The sequence below is a fragment of the Stegastes partitus genome, unplaced genomic scaffold, assembly GCF_000690725.1.
Source record: "Stegastes partitus isolate 25-593 unplaced genomic scaffold, Stegastes_partitus-1.0.2 Scaffold2, whole genome shotgun sequence".
Taxonomy (NCBI): Eukaryota; Metazoa; Chordata; class Actinopteri; family Pomacentridae; genus Stegastes; species Stegastes partitus.
The window spans coordinates 2203946-2219981 of record NW_007577733.1 but is presented as its reverse complement, the minus strand read 5'-3'; the positions used below and the strand labels follow the sequence as shown (position 1 = coordinate 2219981).

Below are 16036 nucleotides of genomic sequence, written 5' to 3'. Positions count from 1 at the left end.
AATGATATAAAGTATTTAGAAAGATAGTAAGCTAGTTTTAATATATAATGTGTCTGCATATGCCACGAGTCCAAAGATTCCCTCTCTGTACATGCACAGTGTGGATCATGTTGTAGTGGAGGCTTCAATTGCAATCTGACTCAACAACAGTTTTGATGTTGCAACTCTCAGATCACTGATAATGTCTCCGTAAACAAGTCTGTAATGCTCCAAAACAGATGGCAGGTATAAATGTCCCAATGTATCCGTTCTCACAGATTTAAAAAACCCACAGGCGAAACAGACACTGCCTCGGTGAGATTTCCTCAGAGGCTCCAGTCCAAGACACAACTCAGGCACGGCTCCATTTGCTTTGTGCACTTTTTCCAGGGTGATGTCTTATTCACAAGAGCCTCTTGGGCTGCTGGACATGCATTGCATGTCTTGCAGTTTTTCCAAAGAACAAAGGCATATGGCTATGGTAAGCCTGTTAAGGAAAAACAAGTTCAGACAGACTATGAACTAATCCCCTTTGACATACACTGTTGTGCTTTCTTCATGTCTTCCCATCAGGTGAATTTAATTACTCTGTTTTCTGAGAGAGCGGCAAATCCCTTCATATTTGAATCATTTTTTAGGTGTAATATGTCTTTTACTGCAGACACAAGGAAAAATAAATAGTATTTTCTGGGTATTACTGAAGGAATAAATAACAGCATAACCCTGTGTCTTCATGTGACACGTTTGTTGGGCGTACCTCCCATTTATTGAAAAGCAAACATTTCTGAGCCAAAGAGAACCACAGGATTTGACACACTATTTCAGGAAACAATGTGGGCGTCTTGTGGGGACAGACAGAAAAACGGAGGGAGTCTCAGTGGTCAGGCAGCAAGGTAACGGAAAGAATACATTCAGGACTCACACTGTGTCTGTTCAACACGATTAAGAGACGCGCCTGCAGCCCCGCTATGGATGGTTAGGAAGCTCTGGGCTGACTGTGTGGTCTGAGATAACCAAGGTATGGCCATGCATAATAGTGAGCATCACCAGGTACAAATCATCACGATAATCTTTTGAAAATCAAGCCTGACATCAATGTCGAGTCCTCCAAAGAGCCCCAATAAAATATCAAAGAACCTTCTTCGTGAGGACATCATGAATTGTTTTTAGCCAATGTGACCCCCAAAGTTGACATCATGATGGGCTTTGAAATATTAGCCGGCTTACCTTGAAATGACCAATGCAAAGGGGGCTTAAATAGAATTTTACTGGCATTCCAATATCACTAAAGCTTATTTTGCTGGTAAACAGAAACTAGGTTCTGTTTATTATAAATCTTGTATACTGCAGTAAAAATATATCCAAGATGTACCAAAACCAGCTGACGTAGACAGTTGAGTATCATGTATTGTAAGAGAAAACACTGCAAGAATACACTGATCTTTTTTCTTTTTTTGCCTCTTGAAATTTTAAATTATGTACGTCTAGATTAACACATTAACTCTGATGGGACTGGATGGGCTTAAACTGCGTGTCAGGTTGGATTTGGGGGTATTTTCTCATACATCTTGAGAAGTTCAGTCTGGTTCAGGCTTATAATCTAGATATTAATATTAAACTTTTAATGCAACTCTTAATTAAGTAGTAGTAAGGCAGGTTTAGACAATCCTCAGCCTGACCCCACTCACATGACTTCACAAACAAACATGACTTTGTCCTTCTTGGGGAAGACAAATGCCTGGCAGGCCAGTGATTGAATCCAGAAAAGGGGGAAGAGGTAATTAAACCTCAGGATAGAATCTAATGGACCCGCATGCTTTGTGAAAAATATGCCTCAAACAACACTTTCAGAGTCTGAAACTTCACATTTTGCGCAAAGCCCATCATACTGTAAATATGTTTGTTTCCTTTTAATTAAGAGGTTTTAAACAAAGATGTCTACTTTCGCCCCAGACATCGGCCCACGTGTTGAGCCGTTCATAACTAAAATCTGTACACAGCACAATTAAGCACATTTGAATTTGGAAAGCCTGATAGCAGGAACTGTCTCTTTTTATAGGGAGATTATTGTGCTAGTCTTAAAAAACCCAGAAAATTCCTGTCAGCAATATTTACTCTGTAAATGAATAAGCTCGCTAGGTTTAATATTAAGGTTCAAACAGAAACATATTAAACAATCTTCATCCAACATGAGGCTTAATCACTGTCTTTGTGCTGGGGATCCACAAAGGCATTGATTTTTTTTTTTAATGTTTTCTGCTTAGTGAAATAATAAGACTGCAAGGACCTAGAATATCTGCACCCAAAAAGGCTTTTTTCTTTTAACTTCTCAGCAATTATTTAAAAAAAAGCCTCCTTGGTAGAGCCACAGTCGAAGATTTATTATTTCAAAATCATTCTCTTTGTGAAGCTGTGCACCGATACAACCTGGAATATCCCTGAGATTAGCTACAGTGCCTTTTAAATCGGTTGTGTTCTCCTCTTCAGGAAACTTTTTCTTAAACTTGAGTACACGCTGATATCATTACAGTTCAATACTGTACTTCACCTGTCAAGGACAACCAGTCATCTCGTTAATGTGGGAAGAAAAGAGCGCGCCAGTGGTGCAGAGGTCAGAGCACGAGGGATTTGTGAAAGTACATGATCTTTGGTGTTTACCCTTGAAGCACTTTGTATTAAAGAGTCACCTGCAGGCCACTTATGGCAAACAGACCACTTATATCGCAAAGTGTCTGATAATGGACACCTACTGTGTGTCTATCCATCAATACAGAGCACTTTCCCTGATAACTGCTATTACAGACCATACTGAATCTGCTACAACAGAGACAGAAAACCCACAGACATCAAAGCATCTCCGGCAGCTTCTTGCTTACTGCGAGATAAAACCGCGATTAGCGCTACTGCATGTAATTTAATTCCACCCATAGTGTTTGAGAGTTGAGGTGAGCCCGAGCATCAGGCCGTAATTCTTTCAGTGTGTAGGGGAATTACAAAGGATGCAGCATTGTGGATTCAGACCACCCTCATTTGATGCTGCCGTTGTGTTATCTGACAAACACAGCTGTAATCCCCCTCAACCAACGCTCTCAACCCCCTTTACTACCTGACAGATTCTGCTTCACTGGTCATGTGTGACTTCGGCCGTAAAATGTAAAATGAAGGAAGAGGAGCAATTTGTTTTGCCTTGTATTTTAACATGCACCTTTTAGTGAACTTGACTTTCCTCAAAACACCACAGCGACGCAACGTATCAGGTGGAACATTTGATTGATTATTCAATTAGTTGTCAGGTATTTTGAAAATCAGTTAAAGTATTTTCTTTCTTTTTTTTCAAGTGAAATTCCCCTGATTCCATCCATCCATTATCTATACACCGCTTAATCCTCACTAGGGTCGTGGAGGGGCTGGAGTCTATCCCAGCTGACTTAGGGTGAAGGAAGGGGGCACCTGGACAGGTCACCAGGGCTACACTCAGAGACAGACAACCAAGCACACTCACATTCACAACAATGGACAATTCAGAATCACCAATTAACCTCAACATGTTTTTGGACTGTGTGGGAGGAAGCCGGAGAACCTGGACAGAACCAGATCCAGCTTCTTAAATGTGTTATTTTCTGGTTTCTTTACTCCTCTATGACAATAAACTTTGGTTCAGGAAAAAAAAGACACTTAAGGATGTCATCTTGGCCTTTGAAAGTAGTAATCAACATTTTTACTAATATTTTTTTAAATTTTAGGTATTTTATAAGCCAAACAATTTATCTATGGATTAATTGACAATGGAAATAATTAGGAGTTGCAGGCCTACACAACTTGGAGTCAGATTAGAAAAAAATCTACATAAAATTACATATTTGTTTTGGAAAGGCCATTTATTTAATTTGTTGTAATCCTGAATCAAAACTGCAGTTCTTAACCTGAATCCCATACCTTGACTGCAATTTGCTCACTGATTCATTTACTGGACTGCAGCACATGCAATTTAGAGTTAATTGAGATTGGTTCCAAAACAGCCTAAATGACTAAAATAAAAACTAATGCTTTAGGCTGAGGTGTAAATGTAACTCTGAGTTAATGATTAATATGTGCAGCATGCTCTACTACTGTTGGCTGTAGTCTGCAATATTTAGCTGATAAATCACAGCCCTATGTAATTACTGATTGATTACAGCCTGGTCATTCTAAATGGCTCAGTTAATGAGATTTTGATTCAATTACAAAGCAGCTCTTCAGTTTGACTCCACCGGCTACCGTCTCTTTTTGTCCGACACTGTGTTATGAGGTCTGGGTTTCTGAGACCACACTATTCCTTCACTCTGGAAGTGAAGTTTAATCAGCATGGACCTTATGGTCAGAAATAATGACATGATGGAGGGTTTCATAATGGGCCCCCACTTCATGTTCCTAATTGCAGAGAACATAATGACCTACAGTGGTGAACCTCAGAGCCAAAGTGCTGCTTTAGTCAATAAGTGGCCATTTTAATCTGCCAGGCCCAGAGAAGAAGAGTGGAGAGGTCCACCTAATTGCATTACCTTACCACTGTGTCATATATTTTGTTACCTAGATCCCGAGGAGCCTCACACTGCTTCCTGCGAGGTTGTGGTTTGTGCACAGAGTGAAACAAAGAAGCACACGTGTTTGTCGGCACAACTGTAGTTTTATAACACTCATGAAGCCACCTGAAGGCTGCACACCCACAGTACCTCCACCTCAGCTGTCTGTCTGGCCTTCCCCTTGCAGCCAGAGAAAAAAAATTCATTTTTGCCAGTACATGTGACTATAGCAAGTGCTGAACAGTCCTCTTCCAAACTGTCAGTCTGACTGGAGAGTTGGGCCACTGTCAGCATTAATAAGAGACAAGTGTGCATGCGGAGACTGCACTGTGGAGTGTTCCTCAGGTACACAAATAAATCATTTGTTGTGTTTAATTATTTAACCAAGCCATGTGAGAAGCACAAACATTTGATTGCATTGCATTGATTAAACCCCTAAAACTAATCACAAAATTTAAATTACTTACTTAAAATGAATCCAATCATGCCTTAAAATGACTCATATAACTCTAAATCATTGTTTCCTCTAGAATGTGCAGATCTGTGAAGTGTGCGCCTCCTTTCCACCCAACCCTCTGATCCAACACACCAGCTCATCTATTACCCTCCAACTACAAGCCAGTTCTGAAGAGGAATGGCCATGGCCTTGAGTGCTTATTTCACTCATGGAGTGTCTTCCAGCATATATTATGTTTTAAAAAAGCACCATATGGACATGTTAACAAGGTCTTGATTTTCCCAGAAAAGGTCTTTAATAATTTATGGAAGCCTGTGTTGTCTACAGAGAGAGAACCACATTTGCATTATTTTATTTTACTTTCTCTAAAAATGAATTGCACCGTTGGTTAAGTTTGGTTAATTTCAATTGATAATATCACTAAAATAAAGGTCCTTTCACAGTGTTTATCATCTGCAATGTTTTTCAAAGTATTATTATTTTGAGGTCTGCAAGGTGGTGCAGTTGGTAGCACTGTTGCCTCGCAGCAAGAAGGTTGCCGGTTCGCGTCCCGCTGGGGGCACCGGGATCTTTCTGTGTGGAGTTTGCATGTTCTCCCCGTGCAGCGTGGGTTCTCTCCGGGTTCCCCGACTTCCTCCCACACAGTCCATAAACATGTTGAGGTTAATTGGTGATTGTAGAACTGTAGCCCTGTGATAGACTGGTGACCTGTCCAGGGTGTCCCCTGCCTTCACCCTAAGTTGCCTGGGATAGACTCCAGCCCCCCCACAACCCTCGTGAGGATTAAGCGGTGAATAGATAATGGATGGATGGATGATTATTTTGCCATTTGTCAGAAGTGCAACAACCTAAAAACCCAAATGTATATTATGGCCTCATAGTGTTGATGTGACATGTTGTGTTAACAAACAGTACTTAAATATATATCTAACTGACATGCAGCAATCATAAATTTCTGGCCACCAAATGAATATAATTCAAACATTTTCGCATTTTTTGCTCTGTTTGGGTCTCCATCTGTTCCTGAGGAAAATGACTGTTTAGCTGTTAAATATTTCATTCTGCTCTGTGTTACCTTTGTGTATTTCCTCTTTGGTGCTGTTGAAGGTAGCAAAGGGCACACTGGGTTTATCTCAGGTCCTTCAGTCAAAGCTGAAGCCAATAATAATTAAAATATTGAGAGTGAACCAAAACTGAAAAATGTGGACTGAAAAATGCTAGAAACTTCCATAACTGCAGAATTAATTGATCATCCTCATTGGATTTGTCAAAATAAGACATTTCTTTCATACTATTAGGAGCTATTTCATACCATTATAATAATATAGATGCATGCCTGAAAGATTTTTGGCAGTTCCCTCCATGACCAGTGGACAATGTTGTGTTTAGTTCTCTTTCAGCTCAGCATTAGTTGGCTACATATCTTCAGAGATTAAGAGTTTACCCTGAGCTGATGCGCATCAGTTACACTTCACGATGCATTTATTATTCAGTGGCTCGAGGTTTTGATTTCAGCTGGCAGCAAAGGCATGTCATAAATACATGGTTTAGTGCGGAGGGGAAAACACACAGAAGTTGACCCATTCTCATCCAGAATGGAAAATTACATTTTCTTTTAACATGCCAGTGATTATAGCTTCTTAAATCATGGTGGGATTTCTTTTAATAGGAGAAAAGATGATAAGGATAATTGCCATGTTTAAGGAGATGAACTTGCCGAGGACGAAACCACAGTTTTTATCTAGCATCAGGAAGTCAGTGAAGCCGGCTGTGTGTTAAGATGCAGCGAAGGAGGCTGTTATGTACATTTCATGTAATAGAGGCAGAGAAAGGTCGTATGGGGTGTGATGGAAATGGGCAGAAAACAATCAGTCACAACTCTCAGCCTGAGGTGTCAGACAAACACTGGAGAAGGCTTTGGCTGACAGCGAGGGACCATCAGTAAGCTGTCACCTCCACCATATATCCAAACACAGATCTAATGCCCACTGAAGCAATGGGCAGCTCTGTGTCAGACAACGCTCTTTTTGTAAGGGATTTAGATTAGACTGTGTGGTATGTATCTGCACAACTCCCTTTTTTATGATTAAAAGTTGCTCCTAATAAATACAGGGGGAATGTTAGTTTTGCTTAAAGTATGTCTTGGAATGACTTTTCCCGATTGCACAGGCAGTTGCTATGTGAAACTAAACCCAAATCCAGACATTCCTCTGAGAACCACCAGAATAAATAACTTGTTTTGAAGTTTTTTGTTGTTGTTGTTTTTGTTTTTTTTAAACAAGCTACAATTAAATCTTCAAGATATCCTCAATGGAATTTAAAGCTTACCAGCGCAAAAACATAAACTCTTTGTTTATCTTTTGATGAATTTTCTTTGTGTCCCTAGTCTTCATATTTCATTGATAAGTATGCGACTATTGTTCGTGGTGGGGGCGGCTGCAGAGAGCAAACCGTCTGTTCGACTCTTGTCTCCAGCTTGGCTCTCATTTTTTAGTCATTAACTCACGTAAACATCCCATCTGTTCTCCTTTCACGCTTCCTTTTTTTTTTGCCAGCACTCCTTGATGCTCAAGTCTGTGTATCAACCAAGTGTGTGGGGATTTCCTGTGTTTTTGGAAAGAATAAGAGAGACCCAAAAGTGTCTGACAGTCCAACTCAAGGTGAAATCACTGATGCACTCAATTAATTTTCTTTTTCTCCACTGGCATGGCAAACCCTACATCTGAACACTTTATTATCTATTTTGTCATATACTTCAGTTTCAGTTTCAGTGGGTTCGAAAAGGTGTGTAAAAGTTTCCACACGTCAGGTTTTTTTGCTTGTTTTTTTTCCAGTTGGCAGGCATTTTCTCACCCAAGTTTTATTTTGGACAGCTCCTAGTGGGTTGTGAAATGTTTAAAATGAAAGCACACAATCTTTGCAGTCCTCGTCTCTCTACTGTTTACTTGCCTCCAGATATTACTCTGCTGTTGCAGATACGTCCATACCAGCTGGGAGTACCATCAGAATTTAATTAAAAGCTATCACAGAAAGATTGTGTCCTCACCCAACAACTCAGCTTTTGAAGTTTCAATTGGCTAAATTGTGTTTACTTCTTTCCAGAGCGGTTCCTGTGAGAAACAGTTATTTCTATTGTTAAACAGGTGTTTCTGAAAGGGCTGAGGAAGAAAACACCGCTTTCTGATAGAGATAAATTGAAAGGGACGTTTTAAGTACATGCCTTATCTTTCGGAAGACTTTGTTTTTACATTTAAATTAAAGTTTGATGATCCATCTTGATGCACAACAAGTCCAACAGCAGCTTATGTTCGTTATCAACAACTCTAAGGCCCAGTAACAATGATCTTCATCTGCGTGCCTTTAATATTGATGTGGTTGTAGACGCTTGGCCCACAGACTGAGCTCAGGGCTAGTTGATGAACAGGCGAGCTAAGATACGACCCAGCTAGGAACATACTCGTCCCAGTCTGTCTAAACTTGGTACTGGCATTTAGTTCTCAGAACTGTACGATGTTCATGCAATAAAGATCGACTACCTCTCTGAAGAGGAAGTGGTTAGATGGTTAGTTCATGTTGGTAATGAGACGACACATGTACATTTAAGAGATGTACGAGGTGTGTCAGAAAAATTCCAGGACTGCTGTCACAAAAGATATATTTCAAATTCAAACTACAAACCTTTCCAAGTAATCCCCCTGGAGTCTAACACACTTTCCCAGCCTTCTCTGCCTCGCTGCCATGCACTCCTGGAAGGATTCTTCCAGGGTCTTCCGCAGCTCTGTTGACACAGCCATCTAGATGTCTTCCACATCTTCAAAACAGGTCCCCTTGATGACCCCCTTGAACTTGTGGAAGAGGAAAAAATCCCACGAAGCCAGGTGGGGTGAGTAGGGAGGTTGCTCCAGCACGGAGATGTTCTTCTCATCCAGGAACTGTTGGATGCTCAGGGCGTTGTGAGCAGGTGTGTTGTCATGGTGAAGCAACCACGACTTGTCCTGCCACAACTCTCACCTCTTCTTGCACACTGAACGAAGCAAATGCCGCAGGATCTCTTTGTAGACGTACTGGTTGATGGTCTGAAGGGGAAAACTTGTTGTTTGTAGTTTGAGTTTGAAATATGTCTTTAGTAACACCAGTCCTGGAACCTTTCTGACACACCTCCTAGTTATCCCATCAACTCCTGTTTCATATTTGTCTCCAAACTATTCTGGGGCAGTTGATGCTTTGGAAAAAGTGGAAGCTCCATTTTCACAACTCGTGGCTTCATTTGGTCTTTCTGGCTTCATCAAAGTTTTTTGTCACAACAGTTTGCGATTGACCAAACTTGATCCAGTTGAGATTTAAAGACCCCCTCTGGTAAAAATCTAGTTAGCTTGTTAACATGTCCATGTGCTGTTTTTTATATGCTAGAAGACACATTGTTAGCAAAATAAGCAGTCAACACCATGGCTGGGCATTTCCACCTTGATGCTGCACTGATGAAACAAATTTGGACTTCAGGGATTTCATATGTAAGAAATCTAATGAACCAATCATGTCAGCCTGCAGGGTGGGACTTTTCAGGTCCTTATCCTAGTTTGTGTTATAGCTCAACCAGCATCACTGCATTGCTCCAATATTACAGCTTGCCATTGTGTAGTGTGGAGTAGTTTTACAATGTTCGAGCAGAGTGGTAGGTAGCTGGTGTTCTGTAGCTGCAGCGAGTAGGGAGCGGTGGAGAGGAAGGCAGTGTCTTCAAAGATCTGCATATTCTAGAGGAAGCAATGGTGTAGACTTACATCTAAGCCATATCCAGGCAGGGAGAGAATATTTTCATGGGGAGAACTTATGTAGTTTTTAGGGATTTAATTAATGATTGAGGAGGAACCTGACTAGCCTCGGCAACTTAGAAAACGACTTGAGGCAATTCAGCCCTTTACCAGTCATTTGCATCACTTCGTCACTGGAGGAATTATGTGGATGTATTCTACTAAAGCTGCAACCATTTATTCAGCAGCACTTTAGATGAGGAAATGGTGTCCTAAGAGACATCATTTGGATCAAAACACACTTCACACTGGCTACACATACTCCTGAACTGTCTTTCTCTTCCTCTGCTTCACACTGTCTGACATGCAATTTTTGCCAAAATGAAAAAAAAAAAGCACAACTTGGGAGCAAAAACACAATTATACGACGCTACAGCCTGATAAAGTCTGATAACGGCTACGTACAGCTGATCTGAAGCGTGAATACACCCTTAGTGGGGCTCATTGCTGGAATTCTTTTTTTTACTGAATATAATGCATTTTATGTCCAAACATGTCAGAAGAAATGTTGAGTTTCATTCTGACAGAAGAAACTGTTCAGAGCACAATAAACACAACCTGAAACTGAAAATAATCAGCTCTCAGCCTATAGTATAGATTTATGGACACGACTGCCAGCTGGAGTCTAAAAGGCTTTTTTTTTCTTGTGATTGTCAAGTTTGACATTTATTGTTCATCATTTATCTGAATATTTTCCTTATTTAACAAAACTGTAGTAGCGCTAGAAGTGTCTCAGTGGTTTAAACATCATTTTAATTGGGCCGGTTACTCGTGGGGATACAAGAAAACTTTCCACAGAATAACAAAATGGACCCAGAAATGCAAATCTGCAGGAGTGTTTTTTTAGAAGTGTTCACACTTTTAGGTTGGGGTTTTTGCTGCAAGCCCACTGACAGTACATTAAAACTTTTCCACATTTAAAACCAAATGTGAGAAACGGAATGTGTCAGCAGTGCAGTGAAGAGTCTAAAAGTAAAAAATAACTTGCCTTGTTATATCCCTAACTGGGTTAGTGTTTTTGCTAATATTCATCTCCAAAGATGCCAGCCATAGAAGTTGTTTATTTCGGTGATGCTGCTACTGACCTATTTTCTAAATATGAAATTGAAGTTTATAATCAAGTAAAGGCATTATCTAATTCAATTAACTCATTACATTTAGGAGGGAGAGACGCACTGCCTCCCCCACAACTACCTCTCACTGTCACTATGCACACAAACAATAATCAGGCTCATGAGTTCCCAGCTCCATCTGATGACAAGACCTATTCTCTGATATTTTCAGTTCTGACTCATGATCTTTCAGTGACTGGAGGCAAGGACAGCAGGGATCCTTGGTGCGATTCTCTGCCCTTCACTTCAATGCAATCCACTTCAGCTCACTCTCAATTTGCCAATGAACAGAAACACGCCAGATGACCAGGGAATGCTGATGGACACATTTGCACAATTTGTCCACTGTTGTGATGTTAACACTCTGTTGAAGTCTGCACGTGTTGTGGTTTGGGTTGATATTGTGTAAAGAAACACACAACTTCTTTTCTGGTTAACATCCAACTGTGAGCAAATGCAAGTTGCACGACTTGAGCGCCGTCAGATAATGACATTACACACCAGATGGGGGAGCAAACTACAAATCAGAGCTGACATTATGATAGTGCAATTGTCGCAAGAGTTTCCTATTATAATTCTGGTATCGAACTACACTGTAAAAAAAATCTGTAAAAAAAAAAAAGAAAGAAAAGAGAGATGAAAACTTAGCAAGGGTGCCAAAAACAAAACGAGGCATAAAAAAAAACTGGAACACTGTAACTTGTATGTACTGTAAAGACTGTGACATAACGGCAACTATTCATCAAATAATTATATTTTTTAAACCAATTTAAATGCAGTAAAACAGTTTAGGTTTACGGTCATACATTGTAAAAGAACAAATTACTATTTGGTAAAATATACATTCTTGACATGAACATTATGAACACTTTTGGCCTGTTTTTTTTAAAAAAAATTTCCATTATCTGTTCTTTTACTATTATTCATTCTTTTATATCTACTTTTCACAAGATAATATCTACTAGGTTTTACAAGAATTTAACAAAACAGGGAAAATCTATACAAAAAAAACACCTAAAAAAATTCTATACGATTTTTCAGTACCAAAAACAGAAAATATCTGTGTACTAATTATTTTTCTCAGATTCCAATACAGTAAAAATGTAATTGTATGGCCAACTGTTGTAAAAGAATGAAGCATCATTTTAAAATATGTATATTTTTCTGTAAAATAACACTTTTTTTTTTCTCTCTTTTCATCCAAAGTTCTTGTTTGGCTGATGTGTTCAGGGCCTAAAAGGTCTTTTTCACAGCCAACATTTTAACTTTAACCACAGAACAGGTGTTCATAGTAAAATGAACGATGTTGCTGTTCTAGTCAAGTATCTCAGTAAATCCTGACAGAGTGACAGCAAGCCAGCATGAATAGTACCAGGACTCTGAAACTGAAGCAGCTAAATGGAATGTAGCCATCATTCGGTTTGCTATTTACATCTGTGCTTTTCCTGATGTGAGAAACATCCTGAGAGATAACGTCTATTAAAGTTAAAACCTCAAAAGTTTTAGACGCTGTGGATGACTTTGTTCTTTACAAACACCAAACTGAAGCAGATGATTTCTTGTGGTGAGTTGCAGTGGACAGACAGTATGACATGACACAGCATGTGGATTATCCTTATCTTTCAATCATATCTGGGTTGCAAGAGCTGTTTACTTCCTGTTATCCAGGTACTTTTATGACACTGAGGTGCCCCCACAGTACAACAAGCTGTTGCCTCCTATTGTTCGGAAGTTCAGAAAAACATCTATTATTCACTAGAAAAGGAAAACATCCAATGTGATTTATTTCATTTTTTAATGAAATGTAGAAAAATCAGCCAGAACATTAAAGCCACACACAGGAAAAGTGAATAATGTTGATCATCCTATTACAAAGCTATGTTCTACTGGGGAACCACGTGTCCTGGCCTTTGTTGTGGTGTTACTCTGACATGTACCTTCCACCTAAACATTGCTGCAGAGCAAGCACACCCCTCCATGGCATTGGCACTCCACATGGCAGCAGCCTCCCCCAACTGGCCAATGCGATTTGCCACACCACAGAAACTGGTCAGGAACAGCTTGAGGACCATGACAAAGAGCAGAGGACCTCCAAACAGAGCACAATAAATTCGAACATCCAGTCCAATCCACCTTGCACTGCACAACTCTGCAAGGATCCACTGCTGTCATCGTGATGCCACAGGACTATCCTAGAGGTCCTGTATTCATTTCACAACAGGTCAGAACTGTTTTGACGGCATGAGGGGGACCTACACTCTATTAGGCAGGTGGATTTAATGTTGTGGTAGATGGGAATGTTCATTCTGAGATAACTGGATGATTTACCGGTTAATGGTTTGAAACACTTTCTTTTTTAAACAAAAACGTCTCAAATTAATGGTCTCTGATCTTTTTGGGGTTAAATTTTTGTGTATCTTGGTATATTTTATGCACAGATTATTACAAAAAACAATTAATTATTTAAATCTAAAATCATTTGGTGCTGCCCTGTTAATATTTTTCAGTGTTTAAAGATTTGTCAAACAAGTATGGTACTGAATTTCAAGTTTTACACTCGTACTGAAAAATGCCAGTCTGGCCTCAAACTAGTTGGCCTTACAAATAACCTGAGAAAAGCGACATGCAATATAAAACAAATGAATAAACCAGAAAAACCATAGGCCACAATGCAACCAATCAGATGCAAAATGTCGAGTACAAATGGTATACAGGGAGAATGTGAACAAAATAGACAACTTCTGCTAGTTTGAACAACATCTGTGCACACTGCAGTGACTCAACGGAGGAATTAACATAAATCACCAACTTTGCAATTTAAATGTATTTAGGGTTTTATTTTTCCCTGGGGAAAAAACATCGAAAAGCAAATGAACTGGGTGGCAGAATAGAAACCAGAGAGATCCAGGTTTTCCTGTATCAAACCTGAATAGACACGGAGTGCAAGACACAACACTTTCTCTTTTTTACATGCACATCTCCAAACCTCTTATAGCCGTCACCCTTTCAGAGTACGATATGAACTTTGTTATTTATTACACCCTTCTTTCCTATTTCTCATTTCCTCTCGTCAGCAGCTATCCGGTCCGAACTGTATCATATCCATCCAGCTTGAGCACCATTTTTACATGACAATCTTATTCACATCTCTTTCAACACTTCCTGTCCCTCATATCCACGATCCTCTCTCCTCTTCCAACTCATCTCCTCTTTCCAATCTGAACCATTCCTCTCCATCTACCAGCACCATTCTCCACTTTACTAATCTCCCCGCTGCCTGCAGCTAAATGAATCACCCTCTCAATTTCTTGTTCGCATTTCTCTCCATCCCAGGTTGCTTCATTCCCATTTTCACCTTCCATCATTCCCCCCAACGTGTCCACACCTCCATGAGATTCTGCCTGCCTTTTACACCTGCCCTGCTTCCTTAATCCCTTCCTTTTCCTTCTCGCCTCCCCTCCCTCCCAATCCCTACCTACATGGTGAGCAGAAAAGCTGGTAGGAGAGCATATAATTTCTCAGAGGAGGTGCTGTCAGTTGACTGCTCTCCAGGCTAAGAGCTGCTCTCCTCGCCCCTGGGTTCACGGAGTCACGGCTCTGTTCCGCTCCAGGATTATGCAGATCTTAATTCCCGACCTGCCACCTGAGGGTGGCAGGGCATGAAATAAGGAAAGGGTTCAATGCAAATAAAAGTTTTTGCCACCAAGAGGAGGAGAGAGGGAGGAAGAGGGCAAGGAGGTATGGAGAGGAGGAAGGGGAGCTTGGTTGAGGAAAAAGAGGAAGGGAGGTTTTCTCTGTCGCCAAGCACTATGAACACACACTGACTCGTCCTTTCACCTTTTTAGAAAAAAATCTTTTTTTTACAATATTGAATCAGCTCTGCAAACACACACTATTTCTTCTACGTTTTTTACATAAATGAATGCAGATGTTTAATCTGGGTTACCTCTTTGAGGGCTCAATAAGAAAGAATGAATGGATTATTTCCCAGTGACCTCCTTGATCACATGTTGTTGTTAAATTGTTAATCACACCATGAATATCAAATCATACACTGGAGCGTTGTTGTTTTCATTTAAACTGCTAACAAAGCCACAACTCAACACTGCAATGCAAGCGGGAATTCCACAGGTAGTTTGCGACCAGGACAGGTTTTCTGTTTTTTTGTTTTTGTTTTTCTGGGGGGCACTTAAGGACAGGGTTTAGTATCTATTGTCTTCTTTTTTTTCAAGGTTAATTATTTGCATGCTGGTTTATTACTGAATACATTTGCTAGCAGTTTACAAACGGCGACCATGAAATCAGATTTTGTGTTTTTGTTTTTTTTTTTCTAGTTCGTGACATCTGTTTGCTCTGTGCGTAAAAGGCTGTGCGTAATTTTTTTTGCGTAATTGTGCCAACGTTTGCTCGTATGTACTGCTTTGTGAAAGGCTGTTTTTCCTCACTATCTTATTTTATAGCAATGAGATTTACGATTTGGAGGATCGATTAGTTTAGAATGATCTCGTATTTTATATTCGCGCCAGCGTTCGGACGCTTTACGCACAGTGGAAGTTCATCTACGGAGCTACATTAAGTTATAAAGTCATTAAAATGGGACGTGAACAGACAGAAACGTCGACTTAAACAGTGGAAAAGTTTATGTCGAGCAGCTGATGAGAGAGAAAATAACTCGCACACAAACACAGAGAGAGAATAATAAATGCCAGTGCGCCTCACCTGATAAAGCCTCCTTGGAAAAAGCAGAAAGACAAGACATACAGAATCCGAATGACCTGTGGGAGCATCCTCTGGCTCAAAATCTCTCCCCACTCCCGCTGAATAACTTGCACAAATAATTTCGGGAATCAGCAAATCCACTGAGCAGCTTGTGAGATTGGGTTAGAGGAGGAAGGCATCGTCTCTCTCAGTGATCCAAGCTTGTCTTTGGGGAAACTTCTCCCCCTCCCACCAAGTCCAGAGGGCTGCACACATCCACACAGCAGGCTCTCTGCTTCAGGCGGCTGGACGGCGCTGGTCAGTCTGTCAGTGTGTTGCTGCTTGTGTTCAAGGGGAGTGTCGTTTTGCGTGTCTGTATGTGTGTGTGTCTGTGGTTTTTTTTTCGCCTCCTTTTTCTCT

General features: G+C 40.3%; 1 protein-coding gene across 1 annotated transcript in view; it reads right to left on the bottom strand.

Moving 5' to 3' along the window:
- The window catches only part of glra4a (glycine receptor, alpha 4a), a 55251-nt gene extending 39546 nt beyond the window's left edge, over nt 1–15705 (bottom strand). Inside the window, exon 1 of the mRNA XM_008276150.1 lies at nt 15638–15705. Coding sequence (XP_008274372.1) covers nt 15638–15705 — 68 coding nt within the window. The remainder of the gene's footprint in view (nt 1–15637) is intronic.
- Nucleotides 15706–16036: the final 331 nt, after the last annotated feature.